At 41.8% G+C, this 24,011-nt stretch overlaps 1 protein-coding gene across 1 annotated transcript; it reads left to right on the forward strand.

Moving 5' to 3' along the window:
* Nucleotides 1–1,682: 1,682 nt before the first annotated feature.
* LOC310938560 (rapamycin-insensitive companion of mTOR-like) lies at nt 1,683–23,543 on the forward strand. The gene is made up of 37 exons (XM_083903079.1): nt 1,683–1,758; nt 1,884–1,931; nt 3,793–3,890; nt 7,489–7,553; nt 7,813–7,944; nt 8,046–8,109; nt 9,151–9,277; nt 9,391–9,560; nt 10,600–10,667; nt 11,143–11,210; nt 11,305–11,387; nt 11,808–11,895; nt 12,004–12,094; nt 12,562–12,628; nt 13,297–13,377; nt 13,490–13,590; nt 13,807–13,972; nt 14,961–15,062; nt 15,148–15,194; nt 15,286–15,421; nt 15,527–15,726; nt 15,826–15,952; nt 16,339–16,503; nt 16,913–16,989; nt 17,114–17,192; nt 17,292–17,401; nt 17,490–17,577; nt 17,667–17,759; nt 17,836–17,942; nt 18,034–18,263; nt 18,360–19,470; nt 20,558–20,814; nt 20,895–21,101; nt 21,215–21,370; nt 21,680–21,803; nt 21,884–22,022; nt 22,102–23,543. The coding sequence occupies exons 1-37, from the start codon at nt 1,710–1,712 to the stop codon at nt 22,183–22,185; spliced, it is 5,205 nt and encodes a 1,734-aa protein (XP_083759205.1). The 5' UTR covers nt 1,683–1,709; the 3' UTR covers nt 22,186–23,543.
* Nucleotides 23,544–24,011: the final 468 nt, after the last annotated feature.

Below are 24,011 nucleotides of genomic sequence, written 5' to 3' on the forward strand. Positions count from 1 at the left end.
TGAGTAATTTTTGTATCGTCACAGAGATTGAAGACAAAGTCACACTCCACAATAAGAGTTTATTAAACTGCAGTAAAGCAGCTGCTGCTGCTGCAAAATGTGCAATCATTTTTATTATGTGAATAAATATTCTTATTAATAACATCTGGTATTATATGTGTTTGAGTACAAAATTTTTTCTAATGCAATTAAATAAAACTATTAAAAGTATTATTTCTTACTGATCATTCATTTTCTAACGCCATCTGAACGATGAGCTTTAAAGGTAGAAAACTTTGATTCTTTTAATTTGGGAGATAAAATATGTGTATTTACTTTATTATATGAATTGTTTTTTACTACAGAATGCGTGTTCATTTAGTGAATATCACAAGCTGTTGGCTCTACAGAGGCAGCCACTTTGGATCACTATCGGCGTGATTCCACCGGCTCGCCTGGGCACAATTAAATTGTGTTTCCACCTGCTTTGGCGAGGTTCTAAGCGTGCTGAGGCGATTACGATGCATGATGTTGTCAGACTGCCGGCCACTGATTGGTCAGAGCACCGTCACAGGAAGAGACGTCTGACACAAAAATCAAGCAGAACAATGGTGAACTGTAGATCAGTTAAAAAGACTTAACAATCCTAAAAACATAGATTAATCTCCAACAATTACCAGGGAAATATCTAACATCTCAGTATTTAACATAGTCTTGTGTGTTTAGGGACAGCAGTGCTGATCACAACCCCTGCCACTGTATTTGAGTCCAGTGACTGTGTCTGTGCTCTGTTCATGGAGGACGAACTGAACAAATAGTTTTAATGAACTGATTCTAATGATAACATGGTGGAAAAGGGCCATAAGTTAGGATTTTCTGCAGCAACTTCACCAATAAATGTTACTAAATATTACACACTGTACATTTAAGACAGTTTACTGTGCACAGCGTTCAACTTTGTGAAAAAATGTATTTCATCATGACAAATATTGAATTTTGTTTGTTTTCTTGTAGTCTCTGTAAGGTCATCAGAATCTGCTGTATCTGACATTTAATCAGGACGAATCATGTCTCATTAAAAAGTTAATTCACTGTTTGAGAATCCATCAATTTAGTGTCAGACTGAAGGAAGTCTCATTTATCATGTAACAACAAATACATAGAACCTGGGTTCAGATTCACCCATCCAAATGTTTGTGATGCACATTGATTTAGGCAAATGTGTGTGTGCAAACATTTCTAATTCTAGTTTTGCTTTAAAAAAAAAAAAGCCAAAACAAGTAACTAAAACAACTAATTGTTAATATTTATTTATGTGTAATGTGAAATTGTTTGTGGATTACTTTCTCAAACACTTTATGATCAAAATTATTCCAGGACAAATACATGAGGAGGTTCCCTGTCACTGTCACTAAATCTCTGCCTCACTAAACTTATGGCTCATTAAATTGTTGTTTGCTGTTGCCATTTGCTGTTGTATTTTTTGGATGAAAATCCTGAGCTTTTAAGTCGCTCTCTCTTCGTCCACCACGCAGTCTCCAGGTCAGCTGTACATGTTTGTCTCTGATGAGATCATGGGGTGATGAGGGAGATCCAGCTGATCCACGGCCTGTTGGACGTCTTCTGCTGCTGCTGCTGCTGTCACTCTCTCTCCCCGTGGGCTCTCCCTTGTCTTCTCTTTTCTCGCGAGAAGCCGCGAAGTTTCCGGTGTTGTGTACGTTCCTGGAAACATGGCGGCCAGCTTCCGCGGCCGTCCTATTCGGAGTCTTCGGATGCGGGGTAAGCATGAAAAACTCGACTCGGTGAAACACACGATAGTGGGATATTGTGAAAAAGGGTATTCTCAGGCATATGGTGACGTTGGCGGGATCCCTCACGGTGCATGCTGTGCGTTTTTCTGACAGGTCGGAATGACAGCGGGGAGGAGAATGTACCGATGGATCTGACCAGAGGTAAGCAGCGGCTTCATCACATCACCCTCAAAACGAGTATTGTTCAAAATGGATGAGCGGCATTTGTGCAAACATTGGCGGTGTGGCGTGAAAACCCACGGCGTCTGCCCGCTTGTGCTGCTGTTGCGCTGTCACCTTCGTGTTTCTGTTTCACATTCACAGTAATATAATAACAGCGGCAGCGAGCTAACCAACTAGCAGTGTTAGCATGAGCTAGCTGCCACAGCTAACCAGCCATGACGACGCTCTGTTGTTTTGGTTCGCGTGAGTCGGCTTTTGTTCAGATAAACAGCCTCCAGTGCTGCACTCATTCATTTGTCATCGCTAGCTGCGGAATACACTGGGCTTTCCATGCTCCCAGCTAAGTAGTAATTAGGCAGCACTGGGTACGTGCGCTGTTCTTTTCTTCTCGTAGCACTGTGATACACACGGTGGTCAGGTTCACTACAGCACGTATCAACGTATCAATCCACGTCCTGGGACCCTAACTGATTCCATTACAAGCCAAGGTTGTTTTGTGCTTGAAATATTAGCTTGTATGCATTACAGATGGTGTGTGTGTGTGAGTGTGGAGGTGGCGGGGGGCGGTTGTTGGGCCTGTCAGCTGATCATCATAGAGTTACAGAGTGGGTTTAGAATACTAGTAAACCTCAGAGTTGACTTTCAGGACAGCAGAAGTGACTGTGATTGTGGAATTCTCAAACTGATGTCTAAAACGTGTCTGTGCTCAAAACTTTCAAGGTCATCAAGCTCACAATTCCGACATAAATATCATAATAGTAAATAAATAACATAATGGATACTTTGCCAAAGCATCAGCGTTGCACTGCATGTAGTAGGGATGCACAATACAGGAATTGGCAGATATTGGCTCTTAAATGTATTATATGATCTCTGCAAACAAACCAAGGTCTGCTGGTACAACTAATGACTACAACAGCATGCTAAATAAGCTGATGCCTCCATGACTTCTATGTTTGCGTCCTCTCCAACTATTCTTTTCTATTTATTTTGCTCAATGTAGAACATATATATCTACATCTGCTGTGTCATGATTATATATATATATGAGTATATATATATATATATATATATATATATATATATATATATATATATATATATATATACGTGTATATATTTATATATATATATTTATATATATATATATATCAATCCATCCACTATCTACCGCTTTATCCTCCACCGGAGGGTCACGGGGGGTGCTGTGCCTATCTCAGCTGACATAGGGCGATAGGCGGGGTACACCCTGGACAGTTCGCCTGTCCATCGCAGGGCTATATATGTGTATGTATATATATATACATACACATATATGTATGTGTAGATATGCATGTATGTATGTATATGTATATTAGGGATGCAACGGTACAGTTTTCCCACGGTCCGGTATGCCAGGGTTTTGAAGCCACGGTATCGGTACCGTTTCAATATCTTAATATAAAACTGCTCAGACGAGCAAAGGCAATATTGCGGAGCAGCTCTATATCTTGATTGACTGACATCTAATACTGATATTTATTTGTATTTTCCAGTGTAGATTAGAAAATATAATATATAATATGGTTTGTCTTTCTATTGTTTTTAGTTTCAGTGAGTGGACTCTGTTTACATAATAGCTGTATGAACCTAAAATGAAAAAAGAAATAATACAGTTACCAGCTTAGGTCTTGCTCTTACAATCTAGACCTTGTTTTGACTGTACACACTGAAATAGTTTAGCCTGTTAAACTAACTTCCTTCCTGCAATATATCAAATACAGTTCATTGATTGTTATTGTGTCAATATGGCCTTTTGATTGTTTTGGTTACATTGCATTTCCTTTTTGTTTTCTTACAGAACCATCAGAAAACCTCCGTGAAATCCTCCAAAATGTGGCCAAACCACATGGAGTTAGTAACATGCGAAAACTGGGCCACCTGAACAACTTCATAAAGGTAACTGCCAAGTTATGAGCCTTTGTTTTATGTACTACCCGAGTTGGTCTTGACAACTCTGAGAATTACTGAATATGATAAAGATGCAAGGATGCCAAAGCTGTGTCTGTTCATGGAGATTAACTCATTGATAAAGGTTGTCTTCCCCTCTTCTGTCATTTAACCCCTGATCCCCTCTCCTCAAGTTCTAGGGACTGCGACTTGATTTGTATCAAGAGAGACGCACTGTAATTAAAATATCATGCCTGGTTATAATTCTTATAAACCTAAGACGTGATAAGTTTTAAAATGTTTATTCCTAACATTATTCTATTTTTATTGGTTAAGGGTAAAAGTGTACATTTCCTGTAGGGATGCACCGATTGCCATTTTTGGGGCCATTTCCGATTTTTCAAGAAGTTTGACCTGCCGATACCGATTTTAGCCAATTCCGATTTCAATTTTTTAAACCACTTTACAGCATACAGAAAGATATATATTTTTGCATATTTTCTTTAATAGAACATTTTAACAGAAATACAATCGGTTCACATCCAATATCCAACTAAAAATACAAAATACACTACCTGTATCTGTAGTTTATTTAAGTTTAAACATATTACACAACATATTACCTACACACAAATAAGTAAATTAACTAATGACCAAGAGCGCACATCTCTCTCTCTCTCTCTCGCTCTCTCTCTCTCTCTCTCTCTCTCTCTCTCTCTCTCTCTCTCTCTCTCTCTCTCTCTCTCTCTCTCTCTCTCTCTCTCGCCCGCCCCTCACGCACACAGGTTTAAATGACAAACAAACAAATGCTGAGTGCTGATCAAAAGTTTTGTGCAAGTGATTTAAGGTCCCGAACTCTTGTCCAAAATATGACAGGCTTCATCCAGTGATTGAAACAAATATATAAACATTAATGAAACGTTTACATGCATAGCGCTCATTTGCAAAGCAGACGACAGCGCTGCGGCTGCGCGGATGTTGTGTAATCAAATACACCGGTATGGCGGTATATTAAAAATTCATATCATATGGGAAAAAAAACGGTATTCGGTGTGAACCCGTATACCACCCAGCCCTACACTCTACTACATGTGCGTGTAGCCGCGTGCATGTGTGTTGCTGATGCTGAGCGATGCGGGTGCATTTGACCGGCTTATTAAAATCGGAATATTTCTTTGTTTAAATAATGGTCTTGGATTTGAATGTCCTTTTTAGATTGGACATGGCTGCGTTTGACCAATGATAGAATTTCATCTAAGATGTATTTAATATTCTTGAGCCCTACTGCAATTGCTCATCTTGTCGTTGAGAAGTTGAAAAACCTTGAGCATTTGATGTTGACATGTTTGTTGATTTATTGATTATTCATAGAGCCATCCACTGCAGTAAACTTCCTCTGATTCTTGTCTGTCATGGACATATGTTGACCAGTTTATTAGTAGCTGTGCAGTTAGTGTGCAGCTGGCACTGGAGTGGACTGAAGGCTGAATGTGAGCCAGCCTTAGCAATGCAGTTAAAATCTGGACACCTAACTGTCTTGTTTAAAACAGACAGGAGAGTAATTGCCATGACATATGTCTGTTAGAGCGCCAAGCTTCTGATTCCTTATAAGGGTTCTAGGACAGTAAGGGGGACCTAATCCCCTTGGAGATTGTCACATGCCCCTCTCTCCAATCCCTGAATCCCCCCTCGCCTGCTTGAGCTGTTACATCATTGTTGGTTTAAAACAACCCCCTACTCACTAGGCCTCTGTCCACCCATTCCATCCATCCCTGCTCTGTGGTTTATGATGAAGAAGAGATGGAGAGATTTGCTTCATCATCATCTGGGAAAAGCAGAGGTAGACTGATGAAGTAGCACTGCTTTGGTGCCTTAGGCTGCTCATAAGGTGACATCCTTTGCCCAGAAAAAGCTAATTGTGAAAGGTGTGCAGTCTGCTTTTCAAAGATTGGGCGAATATTTTTGTTTTGGGAAGATCATCCACCCTTTTATCGTTGTTTTGCATACTCTGATCTTTCTCACCAATGCTAACTGTTGCTGAAGATTTGTTTGTTTTAAACTTATATACTTCTTTTGCTCCCTTTTATGAACTGGTTCAGTTTGACTGTGGTACACAGCAGCTGTGTGTGGTGGAGCTGTCAGTAAGTACAGACCTGTGATGGAGAAGCTGGAGAAGGCCTAGTACTTTCTGTTCTCACCCTCTGTCTTCATATATTTAAACAAATACTGGAGGTGACCTGCGAATGTGCAGAGCCTGCAGGAAAGTGAAAGTGTGTGCTGTTTCTTAGTTTGGTCCTTCTATGGCTTAACAGTGAGTGTCTTTATCTCTTGCATGAACTGCACATGATTTGAGGTCAAATTTTCTGTGTCTTTGTAGCTCACACATCCCCAAAAAATCAGCGATCCATCACCGTGTTTCACAGGAGGAATGGTGTACCTTAGGCCTTGTTGACTCCTCTCTAAATGTAGTGTTTATGGTTGTGGTCAAAAAGTAAAATTTTGGTCTCATCACTCCAAATGACTTTGTGCCAGAAGGTTTGAGGCATGTCTCTGTGCTGTTTGGCGTATTGTCAGCGGGATACTTTGTGGCATTTGCGTAGTAATGGCTTTCTTCTGGCAAGTGCACCATGCAGCCCATCTTTGTTCCTGCTTGTGCCTCCTTATTGTGCATTTTGAAACAGCCACACCACATTTTTTCAGAGTTCTGTATTTCACCTGAAGTTATTTGTGGGTTTTTCTTTGCATCCCGAACAATTTTCCTGGCAGTTTCAGCAGAACCCCTCATTTTCCACTTCTTAATTAGAGTTTTAACACTGCTGATTTGCATTCTCAATTCCTTTGATATGTTATTATATCCCTTTCCTGAAGATGGTTACCTTTTAATAGCAATTCAAACCTGTTTGTGTTCAATTGTGTGCTATCAGGCCAAATCACCAGGGGCCTCATGTATAAACCGTGCATATGCACAAAAAGACGGCGTACGCTTGCTTTCACGCACACGATGGCATGTATAAAAATGTACTTGGTGTGGTACTTTGCAGACCGCAGCGCAAACTCTCAAGCTGCCGGGATAATTTGCGGAGCGCTACGCAAACTCTTGTCAGGTCGAGACACTGCAATATTAAGCTCTGAAACTTATCAGAGTGTTTCAAAATAATATTATTATGTGTCTATAGTGACGAACATGAATTATTCTGTGACAAACAACATGATGACCACATACCTTTGAACATGTGTGGACAAGAGCAGAGGACACTACCCCTCTGGTGCACAGTTTTATAAATCTGAGAATTTCTTTGCGTACGTCCTTTTCAAATTTTGTGAGTACGTCATCTTTCAGTATGAAAGCTGCGCACTCTTTTATACATGAGGCCCCAGGGTATGTAAACTTTTGATCAAGGTCATTTGGGTAGTTTGTGTTGTGATAATGATTTAAAAAGAGTAAATGCAGTTGTTTGACAATAAATGGCTTCAGCCAACCACTAACCATAAGTGAAAGAAAAGTTTTCATTCATATTATCTGACAAATGGCCAAGAAATCATAAATTCTGTCAGGGTATGAGCACAACTGTATATAATTTCTTTGTTCCACCCCTTTGTTCTGTAGCTGCTATGCAGCGTTGGCCATCAAGAAGAAATCTTTGGGTTTACATACGAAGACATTATCATTTGGTAAGTGATTTTTTTTTCTTACCAGTTATTGTGCATTTTATACTATTTATCCACATTTGCTCTTTTTTTCCACTTAACAGACCTGTTGTATGCAGTCATGTAAACATGTTAGTTAGTAAGGCTTGTTGGATAACGTGATAAAGTTTTTTATCTCAACATAAATCATCATAGTGATCACACAATTAAGGAATTAACATGACAGTACTTACGTATTTATGACTCTGTTTCATTTCATAACTTTGAACTTTTTAACCCTTAGTCTGCGACTAGCTCTACTAAATGAGGCCAAGGAAGTACGTGCTGCAGGTCTGCGGGCACTGCGTTACCTCATTAGAGATACAAATGTGCTGCAGAAGGTCCTCAGACTTCAGGTGGACTATTTAATAGCCAGGTGAGATCCTGCATAGAGCAGTCAGATGGAAGTCTGTCTTTTTAGATCGATGTTATTGTCATTTTTAGAAAAGTATTAAGCTTCTAATGCTGTTTTTTCAGATGCATTGATATCCAGCAGAGCAATGAGGGGGAAAGAACTCAGGCACTGAGACTTGTCCGAAAGGTAAGATGGACAGAATACCCTTGTTATTTGTTTCGTTCCTCTGCTGTGATTAATTGTTTGAGTCAGTGTCATGAGTGGGAATTTGCCCTCTGATGTTATAGGACAGCCTCATTGCTGCCAAAAAGACCACTGAGTTTGCAGGAGTGTCAGTGTATGGACACTTTGCAAAGGTTATTTATAGTTCTTTCTGTAGTTTACTGTAAACTGTCTCTCTCTCTCACACACAAAGACTCAGGCTCTGGTTTCAGGAAGAAACTATACAGATAGTAACATAGCCTCAGTGTTTATGACATACAGCCTGACCTGTAGTCATAAAATGTCTCATTCATTTTCAACATTGTACTTTTCTTTAAATAATATTTATATTATGATAAGGGTGTCACAATTCTCCAAATCCTCGATTCTATTTGATTTAGGATTTTAAGGCATTTCGTAATTAAATGTTTAAATCCAGGGTTTTCCATCGCTGAATAAGGTCACATGTCCAATGCAACAAACACACCTATAACGCTAGTTTAGCGTGAGTTGAGTTTTGAGGAAGTTTTGCTCCAACTGAGGACAGAAGAGTTGTCTGTATAACGGGGTTGTTTTTGTAGTTAAGTCTACGTCATTATGATGAGTGCAGAGGTGTCCTGTGCTTTGCTACACATGCAGAAAATGCGCTTGCACAGACTTAGCGCTTAGTTTCCTGTTGTCGAAAAAAACTCGCGGGAAACGCAAAATATTTCCACACCGATGATTTCAGAGAAGCGGGAGGGGGTTCGAGTTTGGTCAATGTGACGCCCTAATGAGCAGTTGCCATGGTTACTATTGGTTGGCAGCAGTTTTACTTTAGCAGGAGGAGGTAACGTGTAGTCGTGCTACAATGGCTACAAACACAACACTGTTTTTTTCCCCTCTGGCACACCTGCAGGACGTCACACTGGGGGCGTGATTTTTGCATTCGAAGGTCGATCGAATTTGCAATAGAGATTGTGATAGCCCTGATTATGTTTTTGTTGTTTGATGACTCGTGTTTCTCTCCTCTTCCTACCCTTTTAGATTATCACTGTCAATGCCATGCTGTTCCCCACCTCAGTCACAAACTCTCTGATTGCTGTGGGCACTGATGGACTCCAAGAAAGAGACCGCATGGTTCGTGCAGCTATTGCCATCGTCTGTGAGCTAGGTGAGTGCCTGGTGTTTGTGAGGAGCCCTCAGGAGCAGAAAAAATTAAATGTAGTAAAAAAAAAAAAGAGGAATTCAAAGCCTGTAATCTTTCTTTGTTGCCAACCTGTGCAGCACTTAAGAACCCAGAGGTGGTTGCTAAACGAGGAGGCCTCAGCACCATCCTGAAGAGTGTGATTGACTGTCAGCTGAGTCGCATCAATGAAGCACTGATCACCACCATCCTCCATCTACTCAACCACCCACGTACCCGTCAGTACGTGCGGGTTGATGTCGAGCTCGAGGTACACACAGATATGAGTTCATTATAAATGAGCCATTGTGCTGGGAGGGCGACATATTGGGATGGAACGATATTTGGTATTTTACCGAACCGCTCGGTACACCCTGTTCGGTTCAATACACAACGGCAAACAGCGGTATTTAGGTATGTTTTAGCCCGTCAAAATGTATTAAAATACACAATGCTGTGTGATTAGATCCACTCAGGAGCGGATGCTCATGCCGTCTTCAGAGCCAATCAGCGTTACACATGCAGATATTGAGCTGCTGTCTGAACCGTGCAAAAACAATGGCGAGTGAATGAGACTCTGAAAAAAGTCAATTTGAAGTGGCACAGTGTTCGCATAAGTCCGCTGTGTGAGATCATTTAGGATTCAGCGTAGGTTACAATGAGAATGAGAACATGAATGTCAACAAACAAACCACGGTGTGCAAGCATCTGTTATGCAGCGCAGTGAAGTTGGTTTAAAGTTGGATAGTGGACAGACACTCGCTCTACAGTGCTACTCCGAGCAAGCCTCTCATTTAGGTCGTCATCACCCGTCTCTTTCATTTGGAGCAGCATGGTGTATTTGTAGTTGTAGTTTCTGTGAGTGGGTTAAAATGTTGTTTATTTTTATTGGATAGCACTAAACTTTATTTATTTTTAATTTGTGGGGTTTTATGTTTGCTGTTTAATTTGATCTGATAGTGCACTATTGTTTAAATAAAGTTTGTGGTGTGATTATATCTGTGCTTTTAAGTCATTTTACAATGCAATATTGCATTTGCTAGTCTGAGCAGTTTTATATATAAGATATTGAAACTGTACCGTTACCGTGGCCCAAAACCGTGATGCATGCCGAACCGTGGGAAAACTGTACCGTTGCATCCCTAGTAAACGGTCACCTGGGACAGACTCCTCCCATCACTGCTGTCATTATATCCACGTGGATTTCATATGAGATCTATAGTAGGTTGAATGTTCGATGTGACAATTTCAGAATGCTTCCACTTAAAAAAATTCTGTTATTGTTTTTTTTCCCCCTGTGTGTGTTCCAGCAAATCCTCGCCCCTTTCACAGATTTTCACTACCGGCACAATGCAGACACGGCTGAAGGGCAACTCAAGTGAGTGTGTGTCTGGTGGGGGTATGAAGAGTGTTTTTGTTACAGCAGAGACAAAAAGATATTGTTCCGACTAGGGCTAGGCACAGTTAATTCCATAAATGTACCATCCTGCTTTAACGCTTTAATTTTGACAGCGCTAGTTCTGACGTTTTTGTGTTTACTGTTTGCCACACTGGTAACACCATGCATTAGGGGAAAGTTGAGGGTTTGTGTCATGTTTTTGTGACGTTGCTCTTGTTATCTGGGCCGCTTGACTCCTGACTAACTATTAAAAATTTGTGTCGGACAAAGTAAAGCAGTCCTTTCAGTTATTCTGAAGATTTTTACGTTTATTGGTTCTCTTTGACATCAATGTGGTTTTGCACTTGCTGTGTAATTGGAGTTTTTAGTGATCTGTGCATCTAAGAGATGGTGGTGTGTTGTGTGTTGTGTGTTGTGTGTATGGAACCTGCTGTTAATAATGTATGTTTCTCAGGGAGGACAGAGAGTCCCGTTTCCTGTCTAGTAGGATGGCCATAGTGGCAGCCTTTCGCTCCTGGTCTGGTAAGGACTTTGATATTAACCACATGTGAATACTTTCATTTACATGAGATGTATTTTTATTAGATAATTGTGTCTCTGTGTCTTTATTACACAGGGATTATCAACCTATGCAAGGCTGGAAATTCTGGCATCCAGTCTTTAATTGGATTACTTTGCATACCAAATATGGAAGTTAGGGTAAGTACTGAAACATCTACACTAATATATCTGTATGAATTTCAATGCAGTTTATGTTTTAATGTTTCCCCGTTCATATTGTTTTGTTACTGAGGCAACCAAAGCCTCACTGATGTCTACATCCTTTGTCTAATAAGCATTTGATGTAGTGTAGATGTAGAGCCAAACAAGCTTGGTCAAAGAACAGCATCAGATATATTTTGTCATGGTTCACACTGCTTCAGGTCATTAAATTGGGTGCTTGCCCAGAACCTATTCCATTTCTTGGGGTTTCAGAGTGAATCATAGGCTCCACGAGATCCTTAAGTATTGTGTTTCACATCAGTGTTGTTACAGTGTTGGAAGTGCTCTCTCCACAGCTACTTAATGCCATATCAAACCTGTATGGATCTAATTGCTTCTATGTAATGTGCCCTACAGAAAGCCTTGTTGGAGGTGTTGTATGAGATATTCAGGCTCCCTGTGCCCATTGTAACTGAAGACTTCATGGAAGCTCTTCTAAGTGTTGGTAAGGAAATGTATATATATTACTACTATCTACTTAGTGCCTGTAGTTTCAGAGCCCATCCTTTACTCACATACACTGTAAGCTAACACGTGACATTATTTACTTCAGACCCTGCCAGGTTCCAGGACACATGGAGACTCTCTGATGGGTTTGTTGCTGCTGAGGCCAAAGTCATCTTACCCCACCGAGCTCGCTCCCGGTGAGGGAACCCAGATAGAACAGAGCCACAAAATTGTTGTGTTTACATGGATAATGAAAGGATGTTTGCATTTCTGTCTTTACCTTTTGTTTACGCAACTTCCTGACACACATGGAGTTGAGGATGAACAGCAACAACATTATTTTAGCTTAGTCACGTCTGTTTGTTTCTTCTTTATGGAGAATTCTGTCCTTGAAATGGCTAAATCAAATGTGTTGCTAAAAGCTTAATAGATTAAAAATTCCAAAATGACTATATCGGACAGAATTGTGATATCTGTATCGTGCCTTCCCTAGTGATAAGATTTGGATATCAAAAGTCCAGATCACTGATGTCTTAAAACATATTTTAATCTCAACTCAAGAATGAATTCACAAATTAGTCCATTGTGTCATCTTGTGATGCATCAGGTTGGCTGAGACATTCATCTATGAGCTGCTAATTGTAGTTTCTCTTTGATTCAATAGGCCTGATCTGATGGACAACTACCTTGGATTTGTCCTGTCGGCTTTTATCACCAGTGGCCTGCTGGAGGTGGGTTGATCCAGGGTTTGTTCAGTACGGTATGGTTTGGAACGGTAAAGCCCTCGGTCAAGCTCGTGTTTCGACTGAGAACAGTACCTTTTTACTTGGTAGGCGGGGTGTGCGCTGTCCGTCAGTGAGATACATAGCATGACATTGTACCAGTGCGACAGCAATGAACGACAGCAATGAAGGACAACATTGAACGCGACACCACGGACAACAACAGAGCAGCTTGTTTTTTCCTGCTCGGTTTGTGGCTCCTACAACAAAACGTCATGCTTCGTATAAGAATAGACTGCGGGCGTTGAAGAAACACCGGTTGCAAGGGAGTGACACTTTTCTGTCGCTCAGTCGGCTGATTGTTGTGGGTCTAGCTCCACCCATATCATACCGTACTCACCATTGCTCTGGTACTCCAAGAGAAGAGTACCAAAAGAGTTATTTTGGTACAATCTCAATGGAAACACCAAAAATACATACAGTACTGACCCAAACCGTTCTACTTGGTGGAAACGCACCGTATTATACCTTTTTAAGGAGTATGACACTTCTCATTATGTTGTGTGACAATCCTCTGCTACATGTTTGTGTCACTTTTCTGCTCTGCAGCTTATAGTGGTGTGAAAATATTGAATGAAGTCAAAACCTGCAGTCTCTGTGTCCTCTTGTCTTTGCAGGGTCTCGTTGAAGTTGTGACCAGTAGTGATGACCAGCTGTCTAACAGAGCCACCATCCTGCTTGGAGACCTTCTACACATGGTAATATAGAACACAACATAATTATTGTCTAGCACACTAGTATGTGAACTTGTGTGTCACTACAAAATAATCAAATTTGCAAAAATCTTCTACCTGCTTCTCTGGTGTTTAGGCAAACACCATCCTTCCTCATTCCCACAGTCATCACCTCCACTGCCTTCCCACCCTCATGAATATGGCAGCCTCCTTTGACATCTCTCAGGAGAAACGACTGTGAGTAATCTCTGTCTCACCCAATCCTATCTGTCCTTCTTGAGGCACTGTATAACTCTGAGCTGGTATCCCATGTACAGATGCCCTCTGCATAGACTAGGGTTCACATCTGGCCTCAGTCTTTTGCTGCTTAGTCTAAGAAAGAAAAATATGTGCATTTGCAAAGAAACCTCAGTTTGTCCAGAAATCAATCATACATTTTCATGTGTGTTTCAGCCGGGCAAGTGCAGCAGTCAACAATCTGAAGCGTTTCCATGAGAAGAAGAAGAGAGGTTTGAAACCACACAGTCTGTACCTGGACCACATTGTACGCAAATCTGTGACTTCTCACAGCCGCAGAGAGATGCACACGCGTGCACACAGGGACATCTATGTAATTAAGGTAAGTGTGATTTTTTTCATTCTAACATTTAAGTTCAGACACCGTCTGCCACAGATATAATTTAGGATACAAAATGGACTTATGTGGACAGTGGATATATCCCTCCCTGTGTGTTTAGTACAAACATTGTGTTGTGTTTTGCAGAAACACTGAATAGAGGGAAACGGGCACAGTAGCTTCTATCACAATCTATGTTGTCACTTATGAGTCACGTGATTTCAGTCACATTATTTGTTCTATGTCAATGTTGATAGGTTGATATTATCCATACCTGGCTCTTGTTTGGATGTCAGAATGTGCTAAGCCAGCAGGTCAAAACAGATGTTAGTAAGTTAGTGAGTAAAGTTCTGTTTGTATACTGAACAAATGATTTTCATGAGTGTTAAAAAATGCCTGAAGCAATGGGAGAATAAGGTGCTGTAGTTTTAACATTAGAAGAAGGCACATGATACAGGTAAAGTGTTTTTGTTTTCTTTTCACGAATAAATTACTAATAGATCGTTTTAAGATTATATCATGATTGTTGAATATTAACATTATCAATTATTTAAATGAAACACGCACTGAAACAGTGTCACATGACCACTAGTGGGCTTATGTGACCCCATGACCTCTTGCTGCCACACAGGTTAGCCACGTGTGGTTATATTAAATGGGAGAATTCATGGAGACACAAGCCCCACAAGTTTTTGAATTGTTTTATTATTTGCACTTGCTTGTATGCTGCAGCAGAGTCTTATGTTTTATTCAGAGTTATCCGATGTTTCTACACTGTAGGTCAGCTATGTCTGTGAATTTTTACTTGAATGCTGAAGGCTTGTTTTCCAGCATGTGTGAGTCCAGCATTGATATAAACTGTAAGTAACCGTTAGTGAGTTATAACCTGGACAATTCAATTTTAGACTGTGTTATAATCAGTTCCACTTACTCTGCACGGTGGGGACATTGTTCCTGTTTTTTGTTTAATATTGTGAACTCAATGTTTCAGGACACAGAAGATGCACTGATGATGAACCTGAGAGACAGTCAAATTCTCAACCACAAACAGAACCTGGAGTGGAACTGGCTGCTTATTGCCACCATCCTTAAGGTCAGACTTGTCGTGTATTGTTGTAGCACAGAATCCATAGCCTGTGTTTTCCTGTCTAATGTTCAAATGTTGTTTTTCCTCTTAGTGGCCAAATGTAAACCTCAGGAACAACAAAGATGAACAGATGCACAAGTAAAACCCGTCAACCAAATCTCACTGCTACATTTAAAATAGTATTTTTCTGACATCTTGTTTTAAATGTGTTTGTTTCTGTGTGATGCAGGTTCGTGCGCAGGCTTCTGTTCTTTTATAAGCCCAGTAGTAAATTGTATGCAGGACTTGCTCTGGATCATGCAAAGGCCAGACAACTCACTGTGGTTGGATGTCAGTTTGTTGAGTTCCTCATGGAATCAGATGAGGTTAGATGGATGCACACAAACGTAAACATTCCTCATTTAATTTGTGACCTTTTCTAATTTTCTTCTGATGTTGTTTATCTCTCTCTCTTCCTCTCCTGTCACCAGGATGGCCAAGGTTACCTGGAAGACCTAGTGAGGGACATGGTGTCATGGCTTTCCTCGTCTTTGGGACTGAAGACTGAGCGCTGTCTGCAGAGTAACGGCCTGCTCACCACACTCAGCCAACACTATTTCCTCTTCCTGGGGACACTCTCTGCTCACCCACAGGGAGTCAAACTGCTGGAGAAATGTGGCCTGTTTCAGTGGTGAGTGAAATGAAGAACCTCACAGCTTCTCTGATTCAGGTCAGGTTAACAAATCACTTTCACACAACATCTGTATTTGTTCTGTATCTGTATTTGCAGCCTGCTGAATCTCTGCTCTGTGAAGAACCAGGACGCTGTGCTGAAACTTGCTGTAACGACACTGGACTACAGCAGAGATGGACTGGCCAGAGTCATCCTCTCCAAGATCCTTACTGCTGCTACTGATGTAAGATGGCCACAAGAACAACAGAACAAAAAGAAAAATCTGGAAATAATAAGAAATATCCAAATCCCTGTACTCATTAGTGCCAAAAGCTTGTTGTAGCTAAATTTGAAATAGCAGAATATACAGAAAGATTGAAATCTGCTGCAAGTAAGAACTATAACACAGTAGCAACTACCAAACGTATATACATGTTTATATATAAATATAGAAAAATGCCCCATCAGCCGCTTTTGACAAAGCACCTTTAACAGTATACACAGTCAATTCACTCAGTTCCTCTCTGGCCCAGGTGCCATTTCTCTGTTACTCTTTAGTTTGGTACAGCAGATTCTGCCACGGCTATAACAACAGTAACAATGCTTCTTGTTTCTTGTCTCCCTGAGCAGACGTGTAGGCTCTATGCCACCAAACACCTCCGCGTGCTGCTACGTGCTGGTGTGGAGTTCTTCAGTAGTTGGGGCATGGAGCTGCTGGTGACACAGCTCCATGACCACAGCAAGGCAGTGTCCATGGAGGCCCTGGACATACTGGACGAAGCCTGCGAGGACAAGGTGACGTGCATCACCTAATGTTTATGCTCAGCAGATTTGAGTACCATATTCTGTATGACACTACCAAATAGTGACTCACTTTAAATCAATCTGTACCAAATGTTGGTTGCTGAAAGAGCATCTTAATAAAGGAAGTCATGTGATCTGAGTGAGAGAGGGCAGAGCAGCTGCTCCAGTCTTCACCCCTAAACTTTACTAGTTACTAATATCTCTTCAAATTTCAACAGTTACTGTGCAATTATGGGAGAAAAACTAAATCAGTGCAACACAAAATACATGATTAGCTTTATTACAGACAAAATAAGCACAAAGTATGATTAAAAAATGTGCAATTTTCACTCCAGTAAAAAAATGTACTTGGATATGTAAAGTCTCTGTGCTGCATGACTGAAACTGTGCTGCTTCACAGGCCAATCTTCATGCGTTGATCCAGTTAAAACCAGCTCTGTCCCATTTGGGAGACAAAGGCCTGCTGCTGCTCCTCAGGTGAGTCTTTACTGCTTGTATAATAATTCTAACCCAGTTTGGATGAAACGCTGCCAGTTTGGATCACATTGCTTTACCAGCAGCTGCTTAATAATATTTGACACGATGCGTTTCTCCTCTTTAGGTTCCTGTCCATTCCTAAAGGTTTCTCCTACCTCAATGAGAGGGGTTATGTCAGCAAGCAGCTGGACAAATGGCAGAAGGTATTATCAGGATATTAATGTAGTTATTAGATTATAATAGGGCCACACACTAGCACAGTTTTCTTTAGTTTTACATTTTTACACACTTGTATTTTACAGGAATATAACCTTAAATATGTGGACCTGATAGAGGAACAGCTCAACGAAGCACTAACAACCTATCGCAAACCTGTCGATGGAGACAACTATGTCAGACGCAGCAACCAAAGGTAAGAAACTCGGCACAGTGCACCTGACAAAGCACAAGCAAGAGTTTGGTACTAAAGGATTTTTTCTAATCTCCGGCTGTGTCTCCAGGTTACAGAGACCAAATGTCTATCTTCCTGTGCACTTGTATGGACAGCTGGTCCATGATAAGACAGGCTGTCATCTTTTGGAGGCTCAAGTAAAGACATTTTATTACTTTCAATAGCAGTGGGTTGTGTAGATTCTTCTGCTTTTGTTCCTACCATTAATTTCTTCTCTGCCTTTCAGAGTGTGGTTCCTGACCTAAGTTACACAGTTCGCTCCCCAATGCTGGACACCTGGGAGGGCATTAAACAGCTGAAGGCTGCTCTCTGGGCTCTGGTGAGGAACACTAATGTCACTATAATACTAACCGTTAGAAAGCTATGCCTTTGGTCACGTGTTGTTTTCCATGCAGGGCAACATCGGCTCTTCAAACTGGGGTCTGAATCTCCTGCAGGAAGAGAATGTCATTCCTGACATACTCACATTGGCACAGCACTGTGAGGTGCTATCAGTACGAGGGTAATGTTAAACCTTAATGTAGTTATGTATGTAAATCTATTTAAAGTGATGATTGGTTGTAGATTCACTAACAGTCCTCTTCCATTCACAGGACGTGTGTGTATGTGCTGGGTGTCATATCCAAAACCCGGCAGGGTTGTGAGGTGCTGAAGCAGTATGGCTGGGATGCAGTCAGACACAGTCGCAGGACGCTGTGGCCCGTCACTCCAGACGAGGTTGACACACAGTTGACCTCTGAACTTTCCTCAGTGCCAAGCACACTTAGTCTGAACTCTGAATCCACCAGCTCACGTCACAACAGTGAGAGCGAATCTCAGCCAAGTACGTGGGATATTACTACCAACATTATTAGTTATTCGTGATCAAGCTTCTTCTTTGCTTCTTTCTTTGGTCCTAATTTGTTATTAATGTTTTCAGACATGTACATAATGGATGATGACAAGTGTGATGGTCTGGACTCGTCAGATGAACCCTCTTTCTGTCTGCACCCCAAACCAGTCAAGGACCGCAGCCCCTTCACCATCCTGGCCTCCACACGCTTTGTTCGCAACCGTTTCCTCAACTCATTATCTCTTCCTAGTAAGAAGCAGCGCTCTACCAGTGACCCCAAGACCCCGTCAGGATCCCGTACCCCTACTGAATTCAATACAGGGAGTATGAGGCGGAACAGGACGGTGACAGAACCCTCAGTCTACAGCCCAAACCAGGGGGACGTCTTCACCCCCATGTTTAATGGCAAAGGAATGCCCAAGAGTCCCACAGTGAGCCTGGAGACATCTTTTGTTGGAACCAGGGACGGCTCTGAGGAGCAACTGGTGGATGGAAGGCTGGTGAGGGGAGGAAGCTCAGGCCTTGGACTAAGTGGTCTAGGAGGGCATGGGGCTGTAGAGCACCCCAGCCGAGAGAGGGAGCAGAGCAGCAGAGAGCGTTTGGCAGGAGGAGATGGTGGCTCCTCTTCTAGTGGAGGCAACATAGGAGGGAGTGGAGTGGGTGTTAGCGGAGGTACTCAGTTTAAAAGCCGCAGCCAGAGCTTTAACACGGACACCACAACCAGCGGCATCAGCTCCATGAGCTCCAGCCCCTCAAGGGAGACTGTTGGAAACCCAGAGCATCCAGAACCTGAACCAGACTCTTCAGACTGTGTGAGCCTCAACACAGTTGTGTCTGCCAAGACTGTCAAAACGCTGTCCTCCCTCACACCCCTGTCTCAGACTAACCACATGTCAATGTCTAAGTCGTCCACTGTCTCTCTTGTACCTCCCGGTTCCTCGCACACACTCCCCCGCCGTGCTCAGTCTCTCAAGTCTCCTTCAGTAACCACCATCAAGAGCCTGGCTGACTGCAGCTTCATGTACACCAGCCCAAGAGACGCACTGGGCTACGCTACACTGAAGAGGTTGCAGCAGCAGAGGATACACCCATCTTTGTCTCACAGTGAAGCACTAGCTTCACCTGCCAAAGACGTGCTGTTCACTGATGCCATCACGATGAAGACCGGCAGCCTGGACTCCAGATTAACGCCTCGCAGGTGATTCAGAATGATACAAAACCACTGTTACTGGAACTGTTTGTGTATGTGTTTTTCTTTGTCAACATAAATGTGCTTATTTCTTTTTTGATGACGTGTCCCAAAGAAAACTAAATGATGCTTCTCCATTTGTGCTACGGCACTTTCAGCAGTGCCTTTGGTTCATGTTTGGTTTTGTCTAACTTGGAAGTGACAGACCTTTTTCTGTGCACCTTCTGCTGTGTCCGTCAGGATATCGGACAGGAGACGCACCTGTCCAGAGCCAAGCCTCTTAAGTCCGTACCGCAGGCTGTCCAGAACACTTGTACCGTGGTGGGTGGACCGACTTAGTGTCGTCCTCAGTAGAGTCGTAGCTTCTAGCACCAATCCAGTTGTGCTTTTACTTTAATAGCAACTACAACTCCTTCTACAGATGATTTGACTCCTGTAACACAGTAGTTGGAGTAAACCCGCCCCCCGTTGACTGATCAGTTTCTGGTTGTTCCTACCTCTTGTAACTGTGACCCTTCTTAGGTTTGATTGTGAAGTCACTGATCAACTACTCTACTCAACTCACTACATTGTATGCAATAATGATTCATTTCCTTGTACTTGTGTGTTTAAAAAGAGTAGATGGGAATTTCCCTAGGTTGAAATGAGAAACGTCAGTGAGTGATAAATCAATCATTACTCTTTTACACAGTTGTTGATTGATAACTTAATACAAGTGTCTTAAACTCATTTTTTACAAGTTATTAGACAAAATGTATCCATCTAACAGTTTTGATATTAGTGTTAGCGGACTATGCTCAGGTTTTATACTGATTGACCTTTTTCTTCAAAGATTCTGAAGTGCATTGAAAAGTTGTATAATTATACCTCCAGGTATTTGGAATCATGTTTTATTATAGCCTGAACAAAGTCTGTGGCCTCTGCTGTGAGTTCATCTGTAGCTGCAGCCTGGTTAGCTTGCTGCGGTCTGTGAGTTGTAAACTTCCCTCTCATGCTCTGCTCACTGTTGTTTTTTTCACTTACTCCCTGTGTTCCTTATCTGTCCCAGTCTCTCTCCCCGGGTCCTCTCACGCACCTCTCCTCTTGCCTTCCCTAGGTTTCTTAAAGCTCTGAGCTTCGCCTCTCTGGATAAAGAGGAACTTCTCAGTCCCATCAACCAAAGCACTCTGCACCGATGCTCATCAGTGCGCTCCATGGTGTCTAGCGCCACCTTTGGCTGCAACGATGACTACATTGGCCTAGCACTGCCCATGGATATTAACGACATGTTCCACATCAGAGACTTGTCGTACTTTCAGCAAAGGGTCAGCCCTTCATCTGAAGAGCGGAAACGCTTCCTCTTTGGCGATGACGGTAAAAACAAAACTAAGCAACTTTAATGAAGTTCATTGATCTAAGCTGAGCTGTGCTCACCTTGGTTGTTCCCTGTGTAGGTGATCGCCCTGCTATCCCAATACTGAAGCAGCAGTTCAGCATCTCTGAGCTCATCGTGTCCCGAGGTGACAGCCAGAACCACCTGGTGGGTTCAGAGGAGACGGGACTGCAGGAGCATTCTGAAGAAAACTGCCTGTACTGTGTGGGCACCATCGTCCTCGGGTACCCCACACAGCCACAGCTCAACAGCACACACCCCCGCACAGGTGAGAGTGCGTACACACACACACACACACCCACATGCACGCACACACACACATACATATTTGAAGTGCATTTGAAAAATTAAAAATGCTATGTTTTTTTTGTTCTATGTCAGATTTTGTGGACTTCCCATCGTGGGGGGGTCAGAGCAGTCATCGTCTGGAGGTGATGCCTCAGTCTAAGTTCTCTGGAGTGTCCGGCTGCAGCGACGCTGCAGTGTCACAAGATTCCGTCTGTAGCACACCCACACCTGCAGATGTCGTCGTCGGTGGTAAGAATAAACCAATGATATACTTACATTTAGATATACATACTTAAGGCCTGAATGAAGATGTTTCACATTCAAAGCAATAGCTTACTGGACAACGCCACACGCTCATAAACCAGCAAGTGTTACAGAGGAAACTGAGGGAGAAAGGGTTGTGAAGGAGGTTGTGCAGTTGTTGCACTCTGCAGTCCCACCATTAAATGTCACTGTTTCTGCGTTTCTGCTTTAAAGGTCTGATATAATAATCTAATACGAAAAGCTTATTTGTTGGTGTTTATTAATGGAGTGAATATTTATTGATGTTTTCTTCAGATGGAAAAGCTCTTTCAGAAGATGGCCCCGCCTCCAGGGTTCTGCTGAGGAAGGAGGTTCTGCGCCTCATCATCAACCTCAGCTCCTCTGTCGGAACCAAAGGCCACGAAACAGGACTTCTGACGTAAAGCTCTCTTTCTTATTCACATCTTATTCTGTGTTCTATATCGTGTGATGTTTTACTCAATCATTCTGTTTCTTTAGGATAAAGGAGAAGTTTCCGTATGCGTTTGACGACATCTGCCTGTACTCTGAGGTTTCTTACCTCTTAGCTCACTGCCTGTTTCGTTTGACCTCCAGACGTTTCATACAGGAGCTCTTTCAGGATGTGCAGTTCATGCCTGTGAGTCCTTGAATCACCTGCATGCCTGTCTAAGAGTCAGTGTTCCATTTATGTTTCATCATTCTTCCTGTTTTTTCAGATGTACGAGGAAGCAGAGGCAATCCTGACAAAGTTACCAAAACCTGTCCAAGAGGACATTGTTGACCCACCTGTCGAAGCCTGATCGTCGTCCCTCACAGCCCTGCTTCTGCCACTCTGGTTCTGACACCCTACAACCATGAACAATTATAAGACTGAGAGAATAAGTTCTGCTCTAAGTATGGAGAAACATGTACATGTTGCTCAAAAACAGAAAACCATAGCCAAGGATGATGAGGAAGTGGTCATCACACAACTTTCTTGTCGTAAACGAACACAAGCGGGGAAACGGGACAAACAAAACCTGACGCCTAATGCTGTCACTTCTCTTTTACACAAGGGAGCAATCTAACCAAATACTGTTAATAAAACATCCGAATGATGCTTCAGGACGAACAGGACCATTAAGACAAAGACTGTGTTTAAAAAAAAAAAAGAAAAGAAAAACAATTCTGTCACCATTGTTTTTCTCTATTGAAATGAATAAGGCATGATGATGTTGTGTCAACCCAGTGATTCTTTTTCTCCTGATGTAACAAAACACTACAGAGGAATCCTGCTGTTTTACTAATGGATCTGGAGACTCCCTGGTCCTGGTCCATGTGGATCCTCCCCGGGCCTGTGATCTCTTTAGCCATACACATGTGCTTTTGCTTCTCTTTGCCTCTCCTCTCACTTCCTACGCCCTGTAGCCTCTTTGTCAGCGCAGACAGCCGATGATGACTCTTGTGTTCCTCGTATCTCTGACAATCAAACATGAGTAGTTTAGTGTTTTCTAAAGCAGCGTACATGAGCATGTGATGTGATGCTAGTTAATGTCATCCTTCCGTAGGACCTTTGATGTTTTTCTTCACTCGTTGCTTTGTTAGAGTGCTTTTTAAAATCACAAACACATTTGCAAATAAAGCTGCGTGAGGCCGTCAGCTGCCACACTCGGCCTTCTTACCTTCACTGCATGTGCAACGCGCTCGGCTAAACTGTGACGTCACCATAAACATTTTTCTGCTTTTAAAACTTTATAAATAGTTTGCCATTACACGCTGTCATTTCATTGTAGGAATAGTACGACCCGTGAATCTGTTTCCACGATGCAATATCACTGTCTGTCATTGGCTGAGACGGGGGAGGGGGCGTGGTGACATAAAGATGTTTAAGAGGTTTCCAGGGAAACCGGGATCCCTTGTTTCCACTGGCTTGTTTTTGCTATAATGCTGCTACTAAAATGGACTCGTAGAGAGATGATTGATAGATCAGCTGGGTGATGTCACACCTGATCTATTTATTATATGTCTGTACCATAGAGTGAGCTGAACCAGAGAAGAAAAAAGTTATTTATATTTTTTCCTCAAGACTGTATTATAATTTAAAAAGATGTTTTCTTTTGTTTTTGTTCTCTTGTTTTTGCCTGAATTGTGGTTTCCCTTGTAAAATGTGTACAGTGTGTTTTTGGGGCATTGATAAGACCTAAAGACCTAAACAAAGACCTAAACAAACATACAATCCTATCAAAGGGATGGGTTGTTAATAAAATTTAATTTGAAATACCAAAGGTCATTGACTTATATTTAGATTCTCTTCAGTTTCCATTCGGAACTTTTTACTGGAAACTTCAGAAATGTTATTTCACTTATGGCTTTGTTACAAAGAGCTTTTATGTTTACATTCATTACATTTACAGTATATTATGTCCACACTTTATTTTCCTGTCGCTCATTATGCAACATTATAACTTCAGTGAGTTTCAACTAAAGTTCTGTTTAGAATATTAACGTAAAAACCAAATGCTGTCTCATGTTTTGATGATATATTTTCAATGACACAGGTTTGTTAATGCAGGGGAGGGGGTGTGACACACAAACGGAATTCCTACATTTTTACAGGGGCTCCTAAGTCAGCGTGGCAGATTTAATT

This window comes from Microchirus variegatus (genome assembly GCF_963457635.1).
Source record: "Microchirus variegatus genome assembly, chromosome: 16".
NCBI classification, from domain to species: domain Eukaryota; kingdom Metazoa; phylum Chordata; class Actinopteri; order Pleuronectiformes; family Soleidae; genus Microchirus; species Microchirus variegatus.